The sequence below is a fragment of the Ictalurus furcatus genome, chromosome 14 (assembly GCF_023375685.1).
Source record: "Ictalurus furcatus strain D&B chromosome 14, Billie_1.0, whole genome shotgun sequence".
Taxonomy (NCBI): domain Eukaryota; kingdom Metazoa; phylum Chordata; class Actinopteri; order Siluriformes; family Ictaluridae; genus Ictalurus; species Ictalurus furcatus.
In genome coordinates, this window is record NC_071268.1 from 30,560,062 (window position 1) to 30,579,549 (window position 19,488).

A 19,488-nucleotide genomic window follows, 5' to 3' on the forward strand; every position below is an offset into this window, starting at 1 on the left:
CACATACATACATTAACACATACATACATTTAAGGGATGTACGTGGCATCAATCTGTATTTATTTTAAGTTGGAAATGGTTTCCAGTTTTCCTCGAATTGCGGCATGCAGCTTTTATTTTTGCCATGGGTATGTATTTTATTATTAGATTAGTGTCACAGATATCCCAGAAGGGACTCTGGACTACAGTTCCCAGCAGCCACTGCACCACACAGCAACTTCATCACTTAAGAGCACCTATGTGTATACAGCCACAGTTTGTGCTGCACTCCTAGTCTTGTGTTGGTCTTTCATTACTGTTGGTTCAGTCTTTGTGTTCATAGTCTTTGTTAATGTTTGATTCTTTCTCTAGTGTTTTGTTGTCTGTTCATAGTTCTTGTTTTGGTATTCATTAAAACTGAAAATCTGCTCTTGCATCCATCTCTGCCTCCAAACCTTGACGGAATGCAAGACCTTAACATGGATGAGGCAGTTTTTTTTTTAAAGTTCAAGAGGACCTGTATGAAAGACAAAAGCTGAGGGGGGAGGATTCTCCCTCGTTCAAGCCAACTGGGAGGGGCTCGACATGATGTACTCCATCATGGGGTATGCCAAGGAGGAGCCTTCCAACCAGGCTGGAACCATCTCCCACCCTCCCTCCCCCACTGTGGATCTTGTCCAGCCCGCCGTGTCGACTGAGAACGTTGTTCAGCTGAGGACACTGTTCAGTTTCCCGGTTCAGCTGAAGACACTGCTTTTCCTCCCGGTATGGCTTTTCTTGCCTACTCCACCTCGGACGTCACCTCGCCAGGCTCCACTTCGGACATTGCTCTGCCCTCCTACTACACTGAGGACATCGCTCAGCCTCTCTGCTCGATTGAGGACGTCGCTCAGCCCCCATGCGCCGCTGAGGACATCGCTCCCCCCATGCTCCGCTGAGGACGTTGCACTGTCCCCATGCTCTGCTGAAGATGTCGCTCAATTTCTTTGCTTTGCACCATATGTCACTCCCCCTTCCTGCTCCACGGAGGACGTTGCTCACCCCTCATACTTCACGGAGAACCTCGCTCCTCCCTCTGGCCTCGCGGAGAACCTCGCTCCTCCCTCTGGCCTCACGGAGAACCTCGCTCCTCCCTCTGGCCTCGCGGAGAACCTCGCTCCTCTCTCTGGCCTCGCGGAGAACCTCGCTCCTCCCACTGGCCTCACGGAGAACCTCGCTCCTCTCTCTGGCCTCGCGGAGAACTTCGCTCCCCTCTCTGGCCTCGCAGAGAGCGTTGCTTCTACCTCTAGCTCCGTGGTTAACATCACTCCCCCTTGGGGTCTGCCTTGGGCTTTGTTCTCCTCGCTGGCTTCGGGGTGGCTATTGCTCCATGCCCAACCAGGGTGGGGATATTGTGTCATATCTTTGTGGTATGGAAGAGACCTTCCCACATCCGTTCCCCAGTGAACACGTTAAGTGTTCTCTTTGCGGTTTTGTGAGAGATTACATTCAAGGGAACTTTGGAACACTTGGGGACCTCTGGTCTGGGTATCCGGTGCCCCATCGCAGACTTGGTACGTGGGTCGAGAGCCACGGGCTAAGGGGGGTTTGTCATGGATATCCCGGAAGGGACCCCAGACTACAGTTCCCAGCAGCCACTGCACCACATAGCATCACATGACCATCAGCACCTGATTCTCATTCAGTTAACGAGCACCTATGTGTACATATCCACAGTTTGCATTGCACTCCTGGTCTTGCGTTTATCTTTTGTTGCTATTGGTTCTGTTTTTGTGTCCATGGTCTTTGTTAATGTTTGATTCTTGCCTTAGTGTTTTGCTGCATGTTCATAGTTCTTGTTTTGTTTTGGTATTCATTAAAAATTTTAGAAAAATTGCTTCCTTAGTAATGGTTAAAAAAAATCAACAAACTGTCCTTGAATTTGGTTGATGTATTGATCAATATAAATAGGAAGGGAGTTTGGGAACCATTTTGTAGGATGTTTTTTTTTTTTATGTTTAGGGAAGGCAGTTTTGTTTGTGGAGTTAGTGTTGGGTTTAGTTTGATGTTTTGGCTTTGCTAACCACTGGAGAAATGGCTTTGTGTTTTTGGGGTTTACACTCTTAGCTGTGAGGCAGCAACACTACATACTGCACCATCGTGCTGCCACACACCAAAAAAAGGTTTATACCCAAGTATCACTCTTGCGTCTGTGGATAATCTCCCCTGGATACTGTAGATTTGTAGCCTGCAGCATAGCTGGACCTTTAACACAGTGTAAATATCCTACCTCACTCCCTTCCTTTTGGGGGCCATCTTTTACTATCAAAGAGGGCAGAGACTGCTGAGTTGCTGAGAAACAAGCAGAAAGGGTCATATTTGATGAGATGTGTGTAAGCGATGCATGTATGAGAAGGACACAACAGAAAGGAAGAGTGAGCTAGAAAGCCCTAATCTACTTTAACTATAAAGTATAAATTAATTAAAAGTTTCCCAGCGTCTGTGTGCAGGGTGCAGACAAATCTTTTTACACACTGCCTTTTATTTCATTTATTTCACATACAGTATCTCCATAATGTTTGGGACAAAGGCATAATTTATTTTTATTTGTCTCTGTACATAGTTTTAAATTTGTACTCAAACACTTCACATGTGGTTAAACTGCATTATTAAAATTCTCAGATTTTAATAAAGGATATTTTTATACATTTTAGTTTTACCATGTAGGAATTACAGCACTTTTAATACTTAACCCCCCATTTCAAGGCACCATGATTGGTGATCCAAGGCACCACAGTGATTGGGCAGCACAGGTGTTTGTGATTACTCATGTAACAGGGGAGAACTCAGAGAGGCGGATGCAGAACGTCTTCATTGAAGACAACACAGGGAACAGGATCAATGAAAAGGACTTAAGGGACAAACACGGGGAGAAGACACATTAGAAACCAGGATTATCAGAACTTAATGAACTAGAAAGTAAACACTAAGAAAAATGCTAAATAATCAAAAACATGGTGCAAATAACACAAGCAGAACCAACACAAGAAAACCAGAAACTCAAACATAACCTGACATGAGTGAGTACTCCAGGAACTAAGGAAGAACCACAGGGGACTTAAATAAAGCACTAACCAACCAGGGAAATAAAAACCACATGAGTAAACAGAGGAAGAAGTTCTACAAGGACAGTCAGGGTGGCCCAAGGTGGAATAGCCCTGGGGGTCGTGACAACTCAGGTGTGTTTAATTGTTTCAGTAATGTAGGTATACACACTACTCTCAGCTTTCAGCATCTGGTCTTGATTCAAGGCTTTTGGTCACCCTTGGCATCTGCTTCTGCTGTTTGTCAACATGAGGACCAGATTTGTACCAGTGAAAGTCAAGAAAACTATTATAAGGCTGAGAATCGAGAAAAAAGCAGTCAGACACATCGGCCAAAGCTTAGGCTTACCAAATCAACTGTTCGGAAGATTATTAAGAAGAAAGAGAGAACTGGTGAGCTTCGTAACCATAAAGTGAATGGTAGGCCAAGGAAGACCTCCACAGCTGATGACAGAAGAATTCTCACCATAATGAAGAAAAAGTGCGGCTTCTTTGTGACACTTCCAAGCAACGCGTCGCTGGATATTTACCCTAATAATAAGATCGCGCACTACACTACTAAATTCGCCAAACCAATCGATTTGAGCGGGATATGGGAAGTCTCGCTCGCGGAGGTTCAATATATCCAGAGTTGGTACTCGTTAACAGAGGAAGACTGTCCTTTTCATATTATCCAGAGGGATGGAAAGAAAACACAAAACAGCTACTTTAATATCACTCAAGGATATTACAAAAGTATCGAGGAACTGGTTAGTGAAATCAACAAAAACATGAAGAAATTGGAACTTGGAATAGAGATAACCTATAACCCTATGAAAAATAAAATACACATTGCATCCCAAAAACATTTTGTGTTCAAAGCTAATGGAAAATTAGCATATATGCTCGGTATGAACCCCGGTGTTCCGATAACGGCCCGAGAACCAGACGCGCCTAACCCCGCTGATATTCACGCAGGCTTTTACACGATGTATGTATATACAGACGTTATCGAGTATCAGCGAGTTGGTGACAGTGTTGCCCCGTTACTGAGATGTGTACATATAACGGGAGAAAACAACAAAGTCGTCACAATTACTTATGATAAGCTGCATTACGTACCTCTCACCAAGAACCACATCACCGATATAGTAATCGAAGTCAAATCGGATCAGAACAAGCCTATACCTTTTAGTTACGGAAAATTTATAGCTAAACTACACTTTAGACCCGCTAAACATTCGTTCCGTATGTAAAATGATGGATAGGGGCTACGTTCACCTGCAGATCTACGTGGATTATCATGTCCATCAGGCTGGAAATGGCCTTCCGGGGTTTCAAGGCGCCCCCACCATGTATGGGTCGGGGCTAGGAGGTCTGATCAAGGGTCTTTTTAGAATGGCTTTTCCGTTCCTCAAAAGGGGGTTTGCTATTGCAAAACCTCATTTAAAAACAGCGGCTAAAGGTTTCGTAAGCGACGTAGTGAGCAACATTATGAGCAAGACACAAACTCAGAATCAAGACGGATCAGGCCTTGCATTGATTGCGCGTAAAAAATCTAAAAGGCTCCCAGGACGTCGACACGTGATTCTGAATAAAAGACGTAAGGCTACTAAACTCAAGACCAGTGTGAAAAAGACCGAGCAGAGAGGCAACAGACATCCTACCATCTCTCACAAGAGAAAGCAGCTGAACATTTTCTAACATCATGGCTTTCTTACACAGTCTATCCTCAGAGTGTACCAAGACAGAATTGGATATTTTCACATTACCTTATACTCAAACGAGTATCGAGAAGTACACTTATGTCGAAATACCTCCAATTTCCGCTCTTACGGACAACGGGCCCCTGGAGTTCTACGTGGCTGGAAACGGGGAGGATTACCTCGACGTGAACAACACTTTTTTACATCTGTCCTGTAAAATCGTGAATCCCGACGGTTCCAATATAGCTAACGATGCAAAGGTTGGGGTCGTTAACTACCCCGTAGCCTCACTTTTTTCACAAGTGGATGTCATGCTCGGGGATCGTGTTATTTCTCAATCTAGCAGTACATACCCATACCGTGCTACCTTTGAAAGTCTTCTCAACTATGGAAAAGATATCTTGGAAACACAATTTTGCACCGGGCTATTCTACAAAGACACAGCTGGGCATATGGATGCCACAGACCCAGACGGTCGAAACGAAGGTCTCAAAAAAAGGGCCAGTTTCAGTGCTGAAAGCAACACCTTTGACCTGATTGGACACATTCACTCGGATATATTTTTTCAGGATAAACTTTTACTGAACGGAATCGATTTGAGGATTAAAATGGTTTGCAGCAAAGCTGAATTCTGCTTGATGAAGGAAGATTTCCTTCTGAAAATACTCAACGCTTCTCTTTTTGTGAAGAAAGGAACCGTCTCACCGTCTGTAAAAATCGGTCACGGGCAAGCTCTTCTCAGTGCCACAGCCGAGTACCCGATCGAAAGAGTCTGTCTGAAGACCTTCAGTCTAGCTGCAGGGAGCCGCATTTGTTCACAAGAGAACCTCTTCCTCGGCCCCTTACCTAAAACCATTATCTCTGGGATGGTAGACAACGATGCCTTCAGCAGGTCGTACAATAAAAACCCTTTTAATTTTAAACATTACGACGCAGAGTCTATCGCTCTCTATGTAGACGGTACTCAATATCCTGCAAAACCTTTTCAGCCTGTTTTTCAGTCCGGTAACGCCGTCCGTGAATTCCCTTCTTTAATTTTAGCATCAGGAAAGCAGCTGAAAGATCAGGCACTGTCGATAAACAGAGAAGAGTACCTGAACGGATATACTTCATTCTCATTCAACCTGAATCCTGACGACGATTGTGGGCAACATTTGTCATTAATAAAGTCGGGAAATATGCGATTGGAACTCAGATTTCGACAACCGCTTCCGAGCACAGTGAATCTAATCGTGTACGCCAGTTTCGACAGTATTCTAGAAATAAACAATCGAAGAAACGTGCTCATCGATTACCAGTAACGCATGGATACCAGAGAACTAACCGAGGTTATGAGAAGTTGTCCTGAAGTAGAAAAAATAGTGTGATGGCCTGTGACGAGCGACCTACGAGTACGCTGAGAAAGTTTCCCGCTTTGTTCATCGTAAACACACATCCGAGACTCATGCCGGGCGAACACTGGCTAGCTTTATGCCTTAATGACGAAACCACCGGAGAATTTTTTGACTCGTACGGAAACCCTCCAGACTACGAAGTCTTTCCTCGATCGGTTCATTATTTTTTGACAAAGATCTGTTGCAGAATAAAATATAACCCTGTACAAGTTCAAAACTTTACATCAGTTTGCTGCGGGCAACACTGCGTGTTTTTTCTGTGTCACAAAGCTAGAGGTTATTCGTTTAACCGTATTATGTCTATGTATAGCAAGGACTTAGATAGAAATGATAATGGTGTCGTGTCTTTTGTTAAAAAAATGTACCCTAGAGTAAATAAAAAGCGTTCATTTACTTGTGTACAATGTGCTAACTGTCTAGATATGTTTCATTTGCATGTGTAGTGGAATGATAAATGATGACGCTTCACAAGAAATTGTTAAACAAAAGTTATTTATTGAAATAAAGGGTAACACAATATAACATTCGTTGTCCATCGTCATTTCAAAAACCAAACCATTCAGAACGGTTAAAAACGGGGGATTTGAAAACTGGCTCAGAATCATAGTCTTTGCTTTTAGGTGGGGAAACAAGATGAGAGATATCTTTAGATCTTTTTATGTCAGATATTTTGCGTCGAACGCCACCATTAGGTATTGCTGAAAAGGGTATATTTAGGTTGGGTACTGTCTGTAAGAACTCTTTCCAGCCTAAAGGCCTCCGATCGTCGGCTACTCTATGATGTGCAGTGAGATTTTTAAGCAGATCCACCATGTGAGATCCTTTGATAGTGTTTCCTTTAAAAGTAAATTCACCGCTATCGTTCCACCATGCACCGGCTTTTAAAAGTTTTTCCATAACGTACGAAGCGTTTCTTTTGTTTCTCGCAGAAATGTTAGCGAGCACCTCTTGTACGATCTCGTCTTTGGGTGGTTCGGTCACCGCTGCTTCCGTTTTGCTTTCCGGTATTTTAGGTAGGGACAGGGTCAACTGAGCGGTCTCCTGCTCTCCTACTTTAACCAAGTTTAAAAAAATTTGCAGCACCGACGCGTAGAGTTTCGCCTTATCGTAATCGTTCAGATCAGTCCTCGGTAAAATACCTCGTATTGCATCGTCCAAGTTGTTTTCGACAGTCTTTCTCAAGCTTTCCTTCTCTGCTGTGATGTTTCTAAGACTATCGATCTGATGTTGAGGGACTAAATACATTTTCTCTGCAGTCTCCATGTTAATTGTTGCGGGATGCGATTAAGCTGCTTATAAAAGGAATGGCTACACTGAGCAAAGGCAGAAGAAATCCTCCGGATTGATTAATAACTTTCCTTTTTCTTTCTACGGACGCTCTTTTATCAGCAAATAGTTTGATCCATTTTTTTTGTTTTTTTAAAACCCTGTACTGTTTTGTCGTCAGCAGTATGTTCCCTCTGAGTACGTTTAAAGCTAGTTCACATATGCTCAGTATGAGATCTGTGGGCGCATCACGTAATATACCCTTTCTCCTTCGGGGTGGAGACCTGTGTAATGAATTCAGTAGCGGGAGGGTTTTTTTCAATCGATCAGACATTTGTTGTCGATACTTTAAAGTATTTTTTTCTTCTTCTTAGGAACATACACAACCGGATTCTCCCCCAGAAACACCCCTGACCGGAGACGAAGTTCTTCTGGCGTTTGTGCTTTCAGGTCAACAAATAAATACCCGTAAGGTCTAGAGACGGCGTCGAGAAAGCATTCTAAAAAATACTTGCTGATACCCGGATACATTTGACGAGCCAGTATGCTGATCTGTAATTTATCTCTAGGGTTTTTAAAAAGAACCATGTAGTTGGTGTTCAGGTTGATTGTTCTGCTAGTCTTGCCTTGAAAAAACAAGTTTTGAACGAGGTAGATGACGCTCAGATTTCTGTGGTGGGTGTATTTTGTAAAAGCCTTTTCTACTTCATCGTTTTTACTGGCGGATTCCATCAACTCATCGATTACCAACAAGTTTTTTTTATTGGGCGGAAATCGTTCGTCATCACACAAAGAATCAGGGATTCCTTGAAGAAATTTTATATTTATTCTGGTCGTCAATTCATCGTACAGAGGTTGCCAACACGTATAACACCAGACAATGTTTTCCGGAACAACCGACATTACCTCTTTACAGTTTTCCGACAACATTTTGATAAGATAAGATTTTCCGCTATTACTCGGTCCACATACTATACATGAAAAGGGAAGTTGCATCCTAACATCAAAAGCTGTCACATTCATATTTTCCATTACAAAACACATCAACAGAGACTATATACACATATATACAAGAATAGTCTTAATAGCCGTAAGGGAGAGTTGTAAAATCGGGTAATAGAACACGCTTATCGTACACAACCCTGAACCTTTTCATCTGTGTTTTGTTTCTCAAATGAAACCCCTTTTTATCTCTCACGATTTGGTTATGCCTGGTTACGAGTTGACCGGTTTGATCCGGATTTTCCACTCGCTCGTCCACCAGTTCTGTCAGTGATTTCAAACTGACAATTTCAGAATTGATACAATTTAAAGTAATGCCTTTAGCTTTCATGGTTGTTTTTCCTTTTACGGTTTTGTAACCGTAGGTTTTAGGACCTGCACTTGCGAATTCTACGATTTGAACGCCATCATCTAGTTCGCTGGTAAGACCACCCAAGTAATCGCTTAAGGGTGGCATCCGGTCACCTTCCTTACTTTTAAAAATGACGCTATCGGTGTCTGTGTACAAACAACGCTGATCCAATCGATCCATCAAATTGTACAGCTCAAGTCTAGCGTATGCGGTAGTGAAAATTCCGATGAATACATTAGCGTTCAGCGGTTTAATCAGTCTCTCGTCTGCGTAACGCCACTGCACCATCGCCACCTTCTCGTTCAAAAAAGAGAACTGACTCACATTATAAATATCGGAGAACATGAACTGCAAAAACTCGGCAGGATCGCGAATTAAGGTGGTGTTTGATCTGTCAGGTCTTTGACACATCTTACCCTACAACGAGTTTAGTGCGAGTTTAGCCACGGATCTTTTGGCAGGATTAACGGTGATAAATTTCGGATCCGACGTGATCCCTAGCGTTATGCACGATAAACGTGTAACCGTGGTATGTAATAGTAAATGTTCTCCTGCTGAGTCGTTCTACTGAACTGCAGTAATGTGAATCAGCAGTGATGAGTAAATGTTGTGTAAGCGTGTGTAAATGTGTGTTTATTGTGTGTTTGTGGTCTCCAGCCGGTCCCACGGTGAAGCCCTCCATGTCTCTGCTCCCTCCCTCCTCTCTGCAGCTGTCTGAGGGATCGGCCTCGCTGCTCTGCCTGCTGTCTGCCTACTCTCCACAGGGGGCGCTGGTGAGCTGGACAGTGGACGGCTCAGAGGTGAAGGACGGGGTTCTGACCAGCGCCGAAGAACAGAAGAAGGACGGGTACACACGCAGCAGCACCCTGACCCTCAGCAAAGCGCTCTGGGAAAAGGGGGAGGAGTTTGTCTGTAAGGTCTCCCATGACAACGTCGATCATCCGGTCACGTTCAGAAAGAGCCAGTGTGAAGTCTAACAGCTCCAAGATAGAATTGAACACTGAGCTGCTTACACATCCATCTACAATAGAGTTTCAATTCTACACAATGCTGACATTTCTGTCTTTACTCTCTTCACTGTCCTGTTGCTCTTCCTGTAGTTTTGCTCTGCTGAAATAAAGCTTCATTTTGGACATTGTGTGTTCTTTTATTAGAGTGAATAGTCATTATCAGTGTGATGAGAGAGTGTGTTTAGCTGTAGATTCAGTGCTGTGTGTTGTGCTTCAGTGAGTTTGGCTGAAGGAAGTTGAACATCTGGTGAAAGTGCTGCTCTATTCTGGGAGAAAGAGGATCACTCGGCCGTCTTCATGTAAATCTCTCTCTCACTTCACTGATCTCTCAGTTTTACTGGTTAAAACGGTCTCTGTGTGTTTAGCTGGGTGTGGAGCAGGAAGCTGCTTTCACGTCTTTCTTTAGTGCAGGATTTATGGTTGAGGTAACTGACACTGCACACGTATTTTATATTAATAGTACGGAAGAGTCGTCATCTCCTTCATCTGTTCCTACTTGGTGTCAGAACCGGACACTGAATTTAAACTGAAAATGATCGTCTGTGTTTTTCTGACTCAGGATTATAATTTTCTTCCTCACATGTAACTTAAGTGTAGTATTTAACAATTTAGCCAAACATAAGGATAAATATCGGTTTGATCAGATCCAGATTTAAATTGTATTAAATTATATTAAACTGATTATACCTAATATGTCATTTCTCATGTATGTTCACATTCACATTGATTATTGTAAAGATCCACAAAACACTGAACACTTTCACTGTCTCTAAACACATCAATGCAGTTCACATGACTTTATTATCATATTAATGATTATAATATAATTAAATCCAGTGAGTAATAGACATAAACACTGTGTTTAAGGTCACATGTGTAAATCCACTGTATTGTACATTCCCAGGTTATATGGGGTGAACTCTGCTGCTCTTAACTATTATAACACTATAACTGAAGGTGTGTAACATATAATCTCATGTGTAACACTGGGGACTGGGTGGGTCCTGATCAGTAACGCAGTGTGTGGAACTAACAGCAGAAAACACGGTTCTGACAAAGGTGTCACAAATACTGGGATGATCTGGAAAGGTCCTTTTGGAGCTGACTTTTAACCCAGGAAATCTAATGAACATCCAGGTTAGATCATGTGACCATATGTCAGTTTTGTGTTACCATGACATCATTTCCAAAATGGTGTTCTGCCTGGTTGGCACATGTTGCAGTGTCAGCAATTTTTAAATGGCTTGTTTTTGTTACTAAAGGTATGTTTCAACCCATTTAACAAATGCAATGTTTTAATAACATGTCCTATATTACATTCATCCTGTTTTGTTCACATTTCTTGAACCAATTTATATAAAACAAGTTACGAAACTATCGTAGTGACTTGTGTGTTGCATCGGGCTGTTAACCTTAAAACAGAATCTGTCACGTGACGTCTTTGTCACATTAAGAAAAATGGTAATGAGCTGCTAAATTAATTTAGCTGATTCAGTTATTTTGAAGTGATATATTTTCTGCAGTTCATTTCAAAACATCTTTAAACAAATGCAAACATGAAAATAATATCAAATTAATTAAATTGTTAAAGAAATGTATTATGAAACTATTTTGCATATCTTTAACTGACACAAACAAAAAAGAGTTTAATATCGTACGTTGGTCCTATTTTGAGGTCATTTCATCTTGAATGTCACACCTCCAGACAATTTTCACACACCACCTTTCAGAAAGCTTAACTGTAGAAATGTTTGAGTTACGGTAGGAACAATCTAATTTGTACAGTGTGCAGAAATCTGAAGCTCAAAGAAAAGTTAACACCACTGTTAAAGAATTGGAAATATTGATTGGCCTCTATCTGCGCGTGTCAAGGTGTCCCATGGTCGCTGACAACATGTCTCGCCACTGTTTTCAGACCCTGCTAGCATCTCTACATTTCACTGACAACACTTATTTGTCAAACAGGCAAGTGTTGGATCCATCCATGGCTTGATATGTTCACGAACAATGCCTGTGTAACTGGTTGTAGTCTGCGTTGTGTGTTTTATTTTATCCAAAAAAGGTGGACGGCATCTGGGTCAACTCTTCATTTATTCTCTGATGACACAAACAAGCAGTCTCCCTGAGTGAATCGCCCTTAAACTGTGCTCTATAAAATACACATGATGTGCGATGGCCACATGTTGAAACAAAATACAAAACAAATCACTCAAAAAGGAGGGTAAAACAACAAAAATAATCACACAGATAAATAAAATAACACTATACACACAAATTAAAATGGGTATATATGTATATAAATGATGATTTAAATAAAGATGAAACAAGATTACTGAGAACTCAAAATTAAACCTACCTCTCCCATTCAATCAATGCAAAAGGGAAGAGGAGGAGCCAAAACAGGAAATTACACAGACCAATGACATCATGACAATTTAAAGGGAAAGTACTCACACAAGTAGACAGCTACATCAGGTATACACTTCCTTTTGTGTAATTCTAAACATTAAATTTATGGAATATTTTCCATACTCGTTACACCTGGATATCACCCCAGAAGAGAGTGTTTTTGTTTTTTTTGTGTTCGTTTTTGTTTTTCATAATTGTTAAGAAATCTTGGGTGTGGGAAAGGCACAATATAAACTAAACGTATTACAATGTCATGTCAGCGCCAGATTCTGCTCTGTACTTTTCCTCTATACCATTACCAAACACAGGACAGCCTAAACATGGCTGCTATGGACTACAAATCCCAACTAACACGGACTACACATCCCAACTAACAACACGGACTACAAGTCCCAACTAACAACACGGACTACACGTCCCAACTAACAACACGGACTACACATCCCACCTAATAACACGGACTACACATCCCACCTAATAACACGGACTACACATCCCACCTAATAACACGGACTACACATCCCAACTAACAACACGGACTACACATCCCACCTAATAACACGGACTACACTTCCCAACTAACATGGACTACACATCCCAACTAACAACACGGACTACACATCCCACCTAATAACACGGACTACACGTCCCAACTAACATGGACTACACATCCCAACTAACAACACGGACTACACATCCCACCTAATAACACGGACTACACGTCCCAACTAACACGGACTACACGTCCCAACTAACAACACGGACTACACATCCCACCTAATAACACGGACTACACGTCCCAACTAACACGGACTACACGTCCCAACTAACAACACGGACTACACATTCCACCTAATAACACGGACTACACTTCCCAACTAACACGGACTACACGTCCCAACTAACACGTACTACACGTCCCAACTAACACGTACTACACGTCCCAACTCACATGGACTACAAGTCCCAACTAACACGGACTACACATCCCAACTAATAACACGGCCTACACGTCCCAACTCACACGGACTACACGTCCCAACTAACAACACGGACTACACATCCCACCTAATAACACGGACTACACATCCCAACTAATAACACGGACTACACATCCCAACTCACATGGACTACACGTCCCAACTAATAACACGGACTACACTTCCCAACTAACACGGACTACACGTTCCACCTAATAACACGGACTACACGTCCCAACTCACACGTACTACACGTCCCAACTAACACGGACTACATGTCCCAACTAACACGGACTACATGTTCCACCTAATAACACGGACTACATGTCCCAACTAACACGGACTACATGGCCCAGAAGAGCACAACTCTATTGATCAGCAATCCTATGTGATTCTGTGGTCTATCAAGGTGGCACTGGACAAAGAACACCACTTGGCATAGGAGGTGACATTGTGGTTGAGCTGTGTGAAACTCTCCCATCAAACCAAAACTACAAAGTATTTGCGGGCAATTTTTCTTCCTCTCCAGCACTGGTTCTCAAGCTTCTTCAGCGACAGATCTACTTTGTAGGAACACTCCGTTGCAATCGCTTAGCTGGTTGTCAGATTGAAGATGAGAAAAGTCTTGCCAAGTAAGACAGAGGATCTGTTGATGCCATGGTGGAGAAGGAGTAAAGCGTGATCATTGTCAGAAGGTATGACAATAAATCTGTTACCCTGATCTCATCCTACTGTGCAGTTCAGCCTCAAGACAAAGTTCAACGCTGGAGCAAATCTGACAAAGCTTTCGTGGAGGTCAACAGGCCACACACTGTGAAGGAATACAACAAATTCGTGGGGGGAATAGACTTCCTTGATGCATGTTTTGCAAGGTACAAATACCATATGAGATAACATAAGTGGTACCTCTACTTGTTCTGGCAAACCATCATGTTGGGCCTTGTTAATGCGTGGTTGATCTACCACCATGAATGTCAACGACTTGGTGTCCAAAAGCCATTGAAACAAAGGCGCTTCCAGGCAGAGGTTGCCACTAGCCTGATTCTTTTAAGTTCACAGAGAGGTCGCTCAATAGTTCACGACACATGTTCACAATCACCACCACCACCCAAGAGAGTTCATTTTGGAGTACCAGATGATGTTCGCACCAACCAGGTTGCACACTGGCCTGCGAAATGTGACACGCGTGGTCATTGCAAAGTCTGCAAAGTAACCAAAAAAATAGTTGTTGTTAAACCTAATGGTCACAGTTATGTAGTTTTAAAATATGTTCCTTAAACTGTATTATTTTTGAACAACTCATTCACATGAACTTGCGATGGATGGTCCACGTCATCAAAAAAAACTTTACTTTTCAAACAATATACACTCACCGTCCACTTTAATAAATGTGCACCTGCTCATTTATGCAGTTATCTAATCAGCCAATCATGTGGCAGCAGCAGCACAATGCATAGAATCATGCAGATACAGGTCAAAAACTTCAGTTACTCCACAAGGAGTAAGTCACTGTCACGATCTCCCTTTTAGACAGCGCTGCAGCCTGAAGTGGGTTCGGAGAGTCTGATGACTGTGACAGTGTTTACTGTGGACATGTTTGTTTTGTTTCTGTTCTGTCTCCTCCCTGTTTTGTCATTGGTTGTTGTTCGAGAGTGTGTCTATATTGGTTTCAGCCATCAGCACTTAACGCTGATTATGTTTGCGATATATACCCCTCGTCTCCCAGTACACGGCGCGGAGTATTATAGTAGATAGTTACCTTGAAAGTGAGATTGTTTAGTTTAAAACATAGATTAGTTTCCATGATATCACGCTGTTGTTTCCCACCTCTCCTTGTTCATGTTTCATGTTTTGTGTTTTGACCTCGGTTCTAGTGACTCGATTTTGATTCCTGCCTAGCCCAGTTTATGCCTGTTTGCCGATCGCCCGACCCATTGCCTGCTTTCGACTACGCCTCTGTTTCACGTTTTGGATTTGTCTGCCTGCCTTTAATAAAATGTCTTTACCTGCACTTGCTTCCGCCTCAATTACCGATCCATGACAGAATACTCCGCCCAACATGGATGCAGCAGGAAGATGAGGGAGATGTCACGCTACACAAACCATCCCCGCCTTGGATTTGATCCAGTTTCCGCAAGAGACTTTCGTGGATCTCCCAAATCGGTTTGATGGGTTTTTTGGCTACCCGGACTATTTTCTGGTTGACTGCCAGACGTATTTCTCGAGCCTAACAGACACCAAACCCAGCGAGAGGCAATGGATAAGATTCATGGTGTCCCGTTTTTTTGGCCCAATTCGCCAGTGAGTGCAGCGTCTAGCGGCCATGGGATCCAGGGTACTGGAGAAAAGTACTCAGTTTATGGAACTATTTTTAAAGGGCAGAGCTACAACCTGGATCAACTGTTGAAGGGAGTCAATGTGACGAACAAGGCTGACCTGCCATTCCACATCTATTATGAGGGGATTGACAGGGCAGCCTCCACAGCTCCGCTTCAGGATCTTGCCAACGTGGTGGAGGTTCCACCGAGATGCATGACTGAGGGCTGCTGGAAAGAGACTCAGCTACAATGTCCTACATGCAAAAAACTAGGTCTCCAGGAAGCATTTTTCTGCTCAAAGGAACGCTTCAAGGGCAGCTGGCGTAAGCACAAATTATTACACCAGAAAGCACTGTGGAACTACAGGCAGAGCTCAATATGGCGACCTCAGAACTCCAGCTTGAGACCCACGAGGAGGTCTCACCTGCTGAGCTCCAGCCAGAGGTCAACGTGGCGACCTCAGAGCTCCAGCTTGAGACCCATGAGGAGGTCTCACCTGCTGAACATATTAAAGGAGGCAGGCAGACAAATCCAAACCGTTTCACATATTAATAATTTGAGAGTAATGTTCTCTTCTTGCCACTTTAAGGGCTTCACTGTACTTAAGTATTCATCATACATGAGCTTATGGATAGTTAAGCCCGATTTTTTGTACTGCCATTCAAGCTGCCTATTTTTAACCTGTATTTGTGTATATTCCTGTATACATGGTTGTTGTAAGTATGCCTGAGTTGCCATTCCTAAATACCTAGCCTACAGCTATGCATCTGTTAGCACCCACAGTTCCTGAACATGTGCTTATATCTCCAGTGGATTTTCTGAATAAGGGGCTTACATGCAACAAATTTCCAATTAAAATGGGCATATTCCAGGGGTGAGAATCAGAATTTGGGGAACCAGAATATTGTCTTAATCCATCCATCCATCCATCTTCTACCGCTTACTCCTTCTTCAGGGTCACAGGGAAACCTGGAGCCTATCCCAGGAAGCATCGGGCACAAGGCGGGGTACACCCTGGACAGGGTGCCAGTCCATCGCGGGGCACACTCACATACACACTCACACACCCATTCATACACTACGGACACTTTAGACACGCCGATCAGCCTACCATGCATGTCTTTGGACTGGGGGAGGAAACCGGAGCACCCGGAGGAAACCCCCGCAGCCCAGGGAGAACATGCAAACTCCGCACACACATGGCCCCGGCAGGCATCGAACCCCGGACTCTGGAGGTGTGAAGCGAACATGCTAACCACTAAGCCACCGTGCACCCATTGTCTTAATCTGAATCGCACAATCGGACTGTGGCGTTTTCATGACACAATACTAATCAGAATATTGCCAAATTCTGATGTAATATCATAAAGTTGATGTGCATGTAAACATAGTCATTGTGAAGTATCATTCAGTGTCTTTGTTCCTGATGTGCCAAGCTTTATTCACACTGTGATCTCCTGGTTATTCTGACTTTCTGAGATCCTGCTTTTCCTAGTTTGTTCTGTTTGCTGATCACCTGAACTTTGCAGGGTTCTTTTTTTCTTTTTCAATTCAATTTTATTTGTATAGTGCTTTTTACAATAGACATTGTCTCAAAGCAGCTGTACAGAAATATATAAACAAGGTATACAGATTTTAAAAGTGCAAATTTATGCCAATTGAGCAAGCCAGTGGTGATGGTGGTGAGGAAAAACTCCCTAAGATGTTAAGAGGAAGAAACCTTGAGAGGAATCAGACTCCAAAGGAAACCCGTCCTCATCTGGGTCACAACAGATAGTGTGAAAAAGTTCATTGTGGTTTTATATGAAGTCTGTTTGGCCTTAGAAGCAGCCGTAGTCCAAGCAATCTGGAGTTGGAGTAGATGAGAGATGAGGTTTTTGACAATTGATTTGTCCCATGGTTTTAAAATAATTGTGGGAGATTTTCTAGAATTACTTTCGGTGTGATGAGGACATGTACAAACTGAAATCATGATTGTGTGATCATTTTTAACACAATCTCCTTTCAAACAGCCTCGCTATATTAATAACTCTGCCATAAATGTCCTTCATAACAGTGCCACTGAAATGATTAAAATTACATGTCAAAAATAGGAGAACATTCTGCCTTATCTTAGAAATCCCGATCTACTTTTCATTTACTCTTAGTGTTGTTTAAGTCACCGCCCACATCTGATGTGTTTCTGAAATGATTTAGTTGTGAATATACACATTCATACACATTCAGATGTTAGGAAACCCATTCTGAGTGGTGTTTCTGATAGCAATGACATTAAACACTAAATATTATTAGGCATATTATCAGTAAGGTAGATATATACATAGATATAAAGAGACTTTCACTCAATCGTGTTCCACTGCAAAGGCCAACACTTCAGATTATTATTACAAGGCTTACACAGTATTGTTCTTTCTTGGACTGCAGAACTGTGGACAACTCGAGCAGACAACACTCGATCTTTGGGAGCTCTAAGATATAGAATGGACGTTAAAAATTCAATAATGATAAAGCTCAGGTGTTCTGGTCAACTGAATATATTTGACACAACACCCTGGCATTTTCAATTAAAACTAAACACATCATCATTACATCATCACGTAGACCTGCATCAAACTGCCTTCACATTTAGCTTCAGTCAAATGAAGCTTTATGTTCTATTGTGGTGATTTTTTCCTTCAGCAGGAACTCAGGTCATGTGTGTTTAAGGTGTTCAGTTCAATTCAGTTTTATTTCTATGGGGTAGAAAAGGAGACTGTTTGGTGGTTAAACTTTACAGATGATGAGAAAATGAATATTGAAATAGAGAATAATATAGAAATGAATGTTGAGTCTTATTGAAAGATCCTGCACTACATTGTGTGTTACAGTAGTGTGGAGTAGACACTGCTCCTCTTAGCAGAAGGTGGAAATCATCATATACCATTACACACATCAGCTGATTTTTCATCACAGAAGGAACAGCTGATGAAGAGTTTTCTGCTTTTCAGGAATGATTATGTTTTAAACATCAACACGTTTGATGATGTTCAGTGGAGTGCAGCTTTAGCAGCTCTGCAGCTGTTCTCAGATCAGTGTGTGTTTCTGAGTCAGAGCACTTCCTCTACAGCTGAGGGAGGTTTTTGTACCACGCTATAACACTGTGTGTACGGAGTGCTGTAATCCTGCTGACAGTAATAATCTCCTGCATCTTCAGACCGAACTCCAGAGATTTTTAGACTAAACTGTGAACCAGATCCACTGCCACTGAAACGATCTGGAATCCCAGACTGACGAGAAGTTGCAGCATAGATCAGGAGTTTAGGAGCTTCTCCAGGTTTCTGCAGGTACCAGTTGAGCTCATTGCTAACACTCTGACTGGATGTACAGGTGAGAGTAACAGATTGTCCTGGAGAAACAGACTGAGATCCTGGAGACTGAGTCAGGACGATTTCCCCAAAGGACTCTAAAGAAAAGGATGCAGAGTTAAAATAATGTCAACAAATGTAGTAATGAGTGTGAGAGTGATGTGATGATGTGTATGAATAATAAAAGTAAAGAGAGAGTCTCACGGTGAGCGAGGAGTCCCAGTGTCCCCAGCAGTAGAATCAGTACCATCATCATTGTGCTGCGTGTCAGTGGCTCTGAAAGGACTGAACACACTCTGATCAGCACTACAGCTCTTAAAGTGTGTGCAGCACTGACACAGCACACATATGCAAACACCACAACTGTGCGCGTGTGTGTGTGTGTGTGTGTGTGTGTGTGTGTGTGTGTGTGTGTGTGTGTGTGGTCACTGTAGTGTAACAGAGGTTTTTGTATGACGGCTTCATTAGAATGTATCACTGTGGTGGACTTTCGGTGGAGGAACCAAACTCATCGTGAAAAGTAAGTCTCTCTTCTTTATTTAAAATCAAATAAATTCATGGATTTATTTTTATTATTAATTTGATTATTGAACAAACTTTAGAAAAGTTGAAAATGAATCATTTTAAATGTTTGTTATGAAGGTTAGTGTGTAAAAAATCAGTATC

The 19,488-nt window shown here is 42.4% G+C and overlaps 1 long non-coding RNA gene and 1 gene segment (V, D, J or C); both read right to left on the reverse strand.

Annotated features, from left to right (window-relative positions):
- LOC128618303 (uncharacterized) overlaps nucleotides 1-19,488 on the reverse strand; it is a 194,429-nt gene that overhangs the window by 29,573 nt on the left and 145,368 nt on the right. The window lies entirely within an intron of this gene.
- On the reverse strand, nucleotides 18,565-19,167 carry LOC128618292 (immunoglobulin kappa variable 1-39-like). The segment is given in 2 exon segments: nucleotides 18,565-18,920; nucleotides 19,027-19,167. Coding segments are annotated over 2 exon segments (408 nt in total).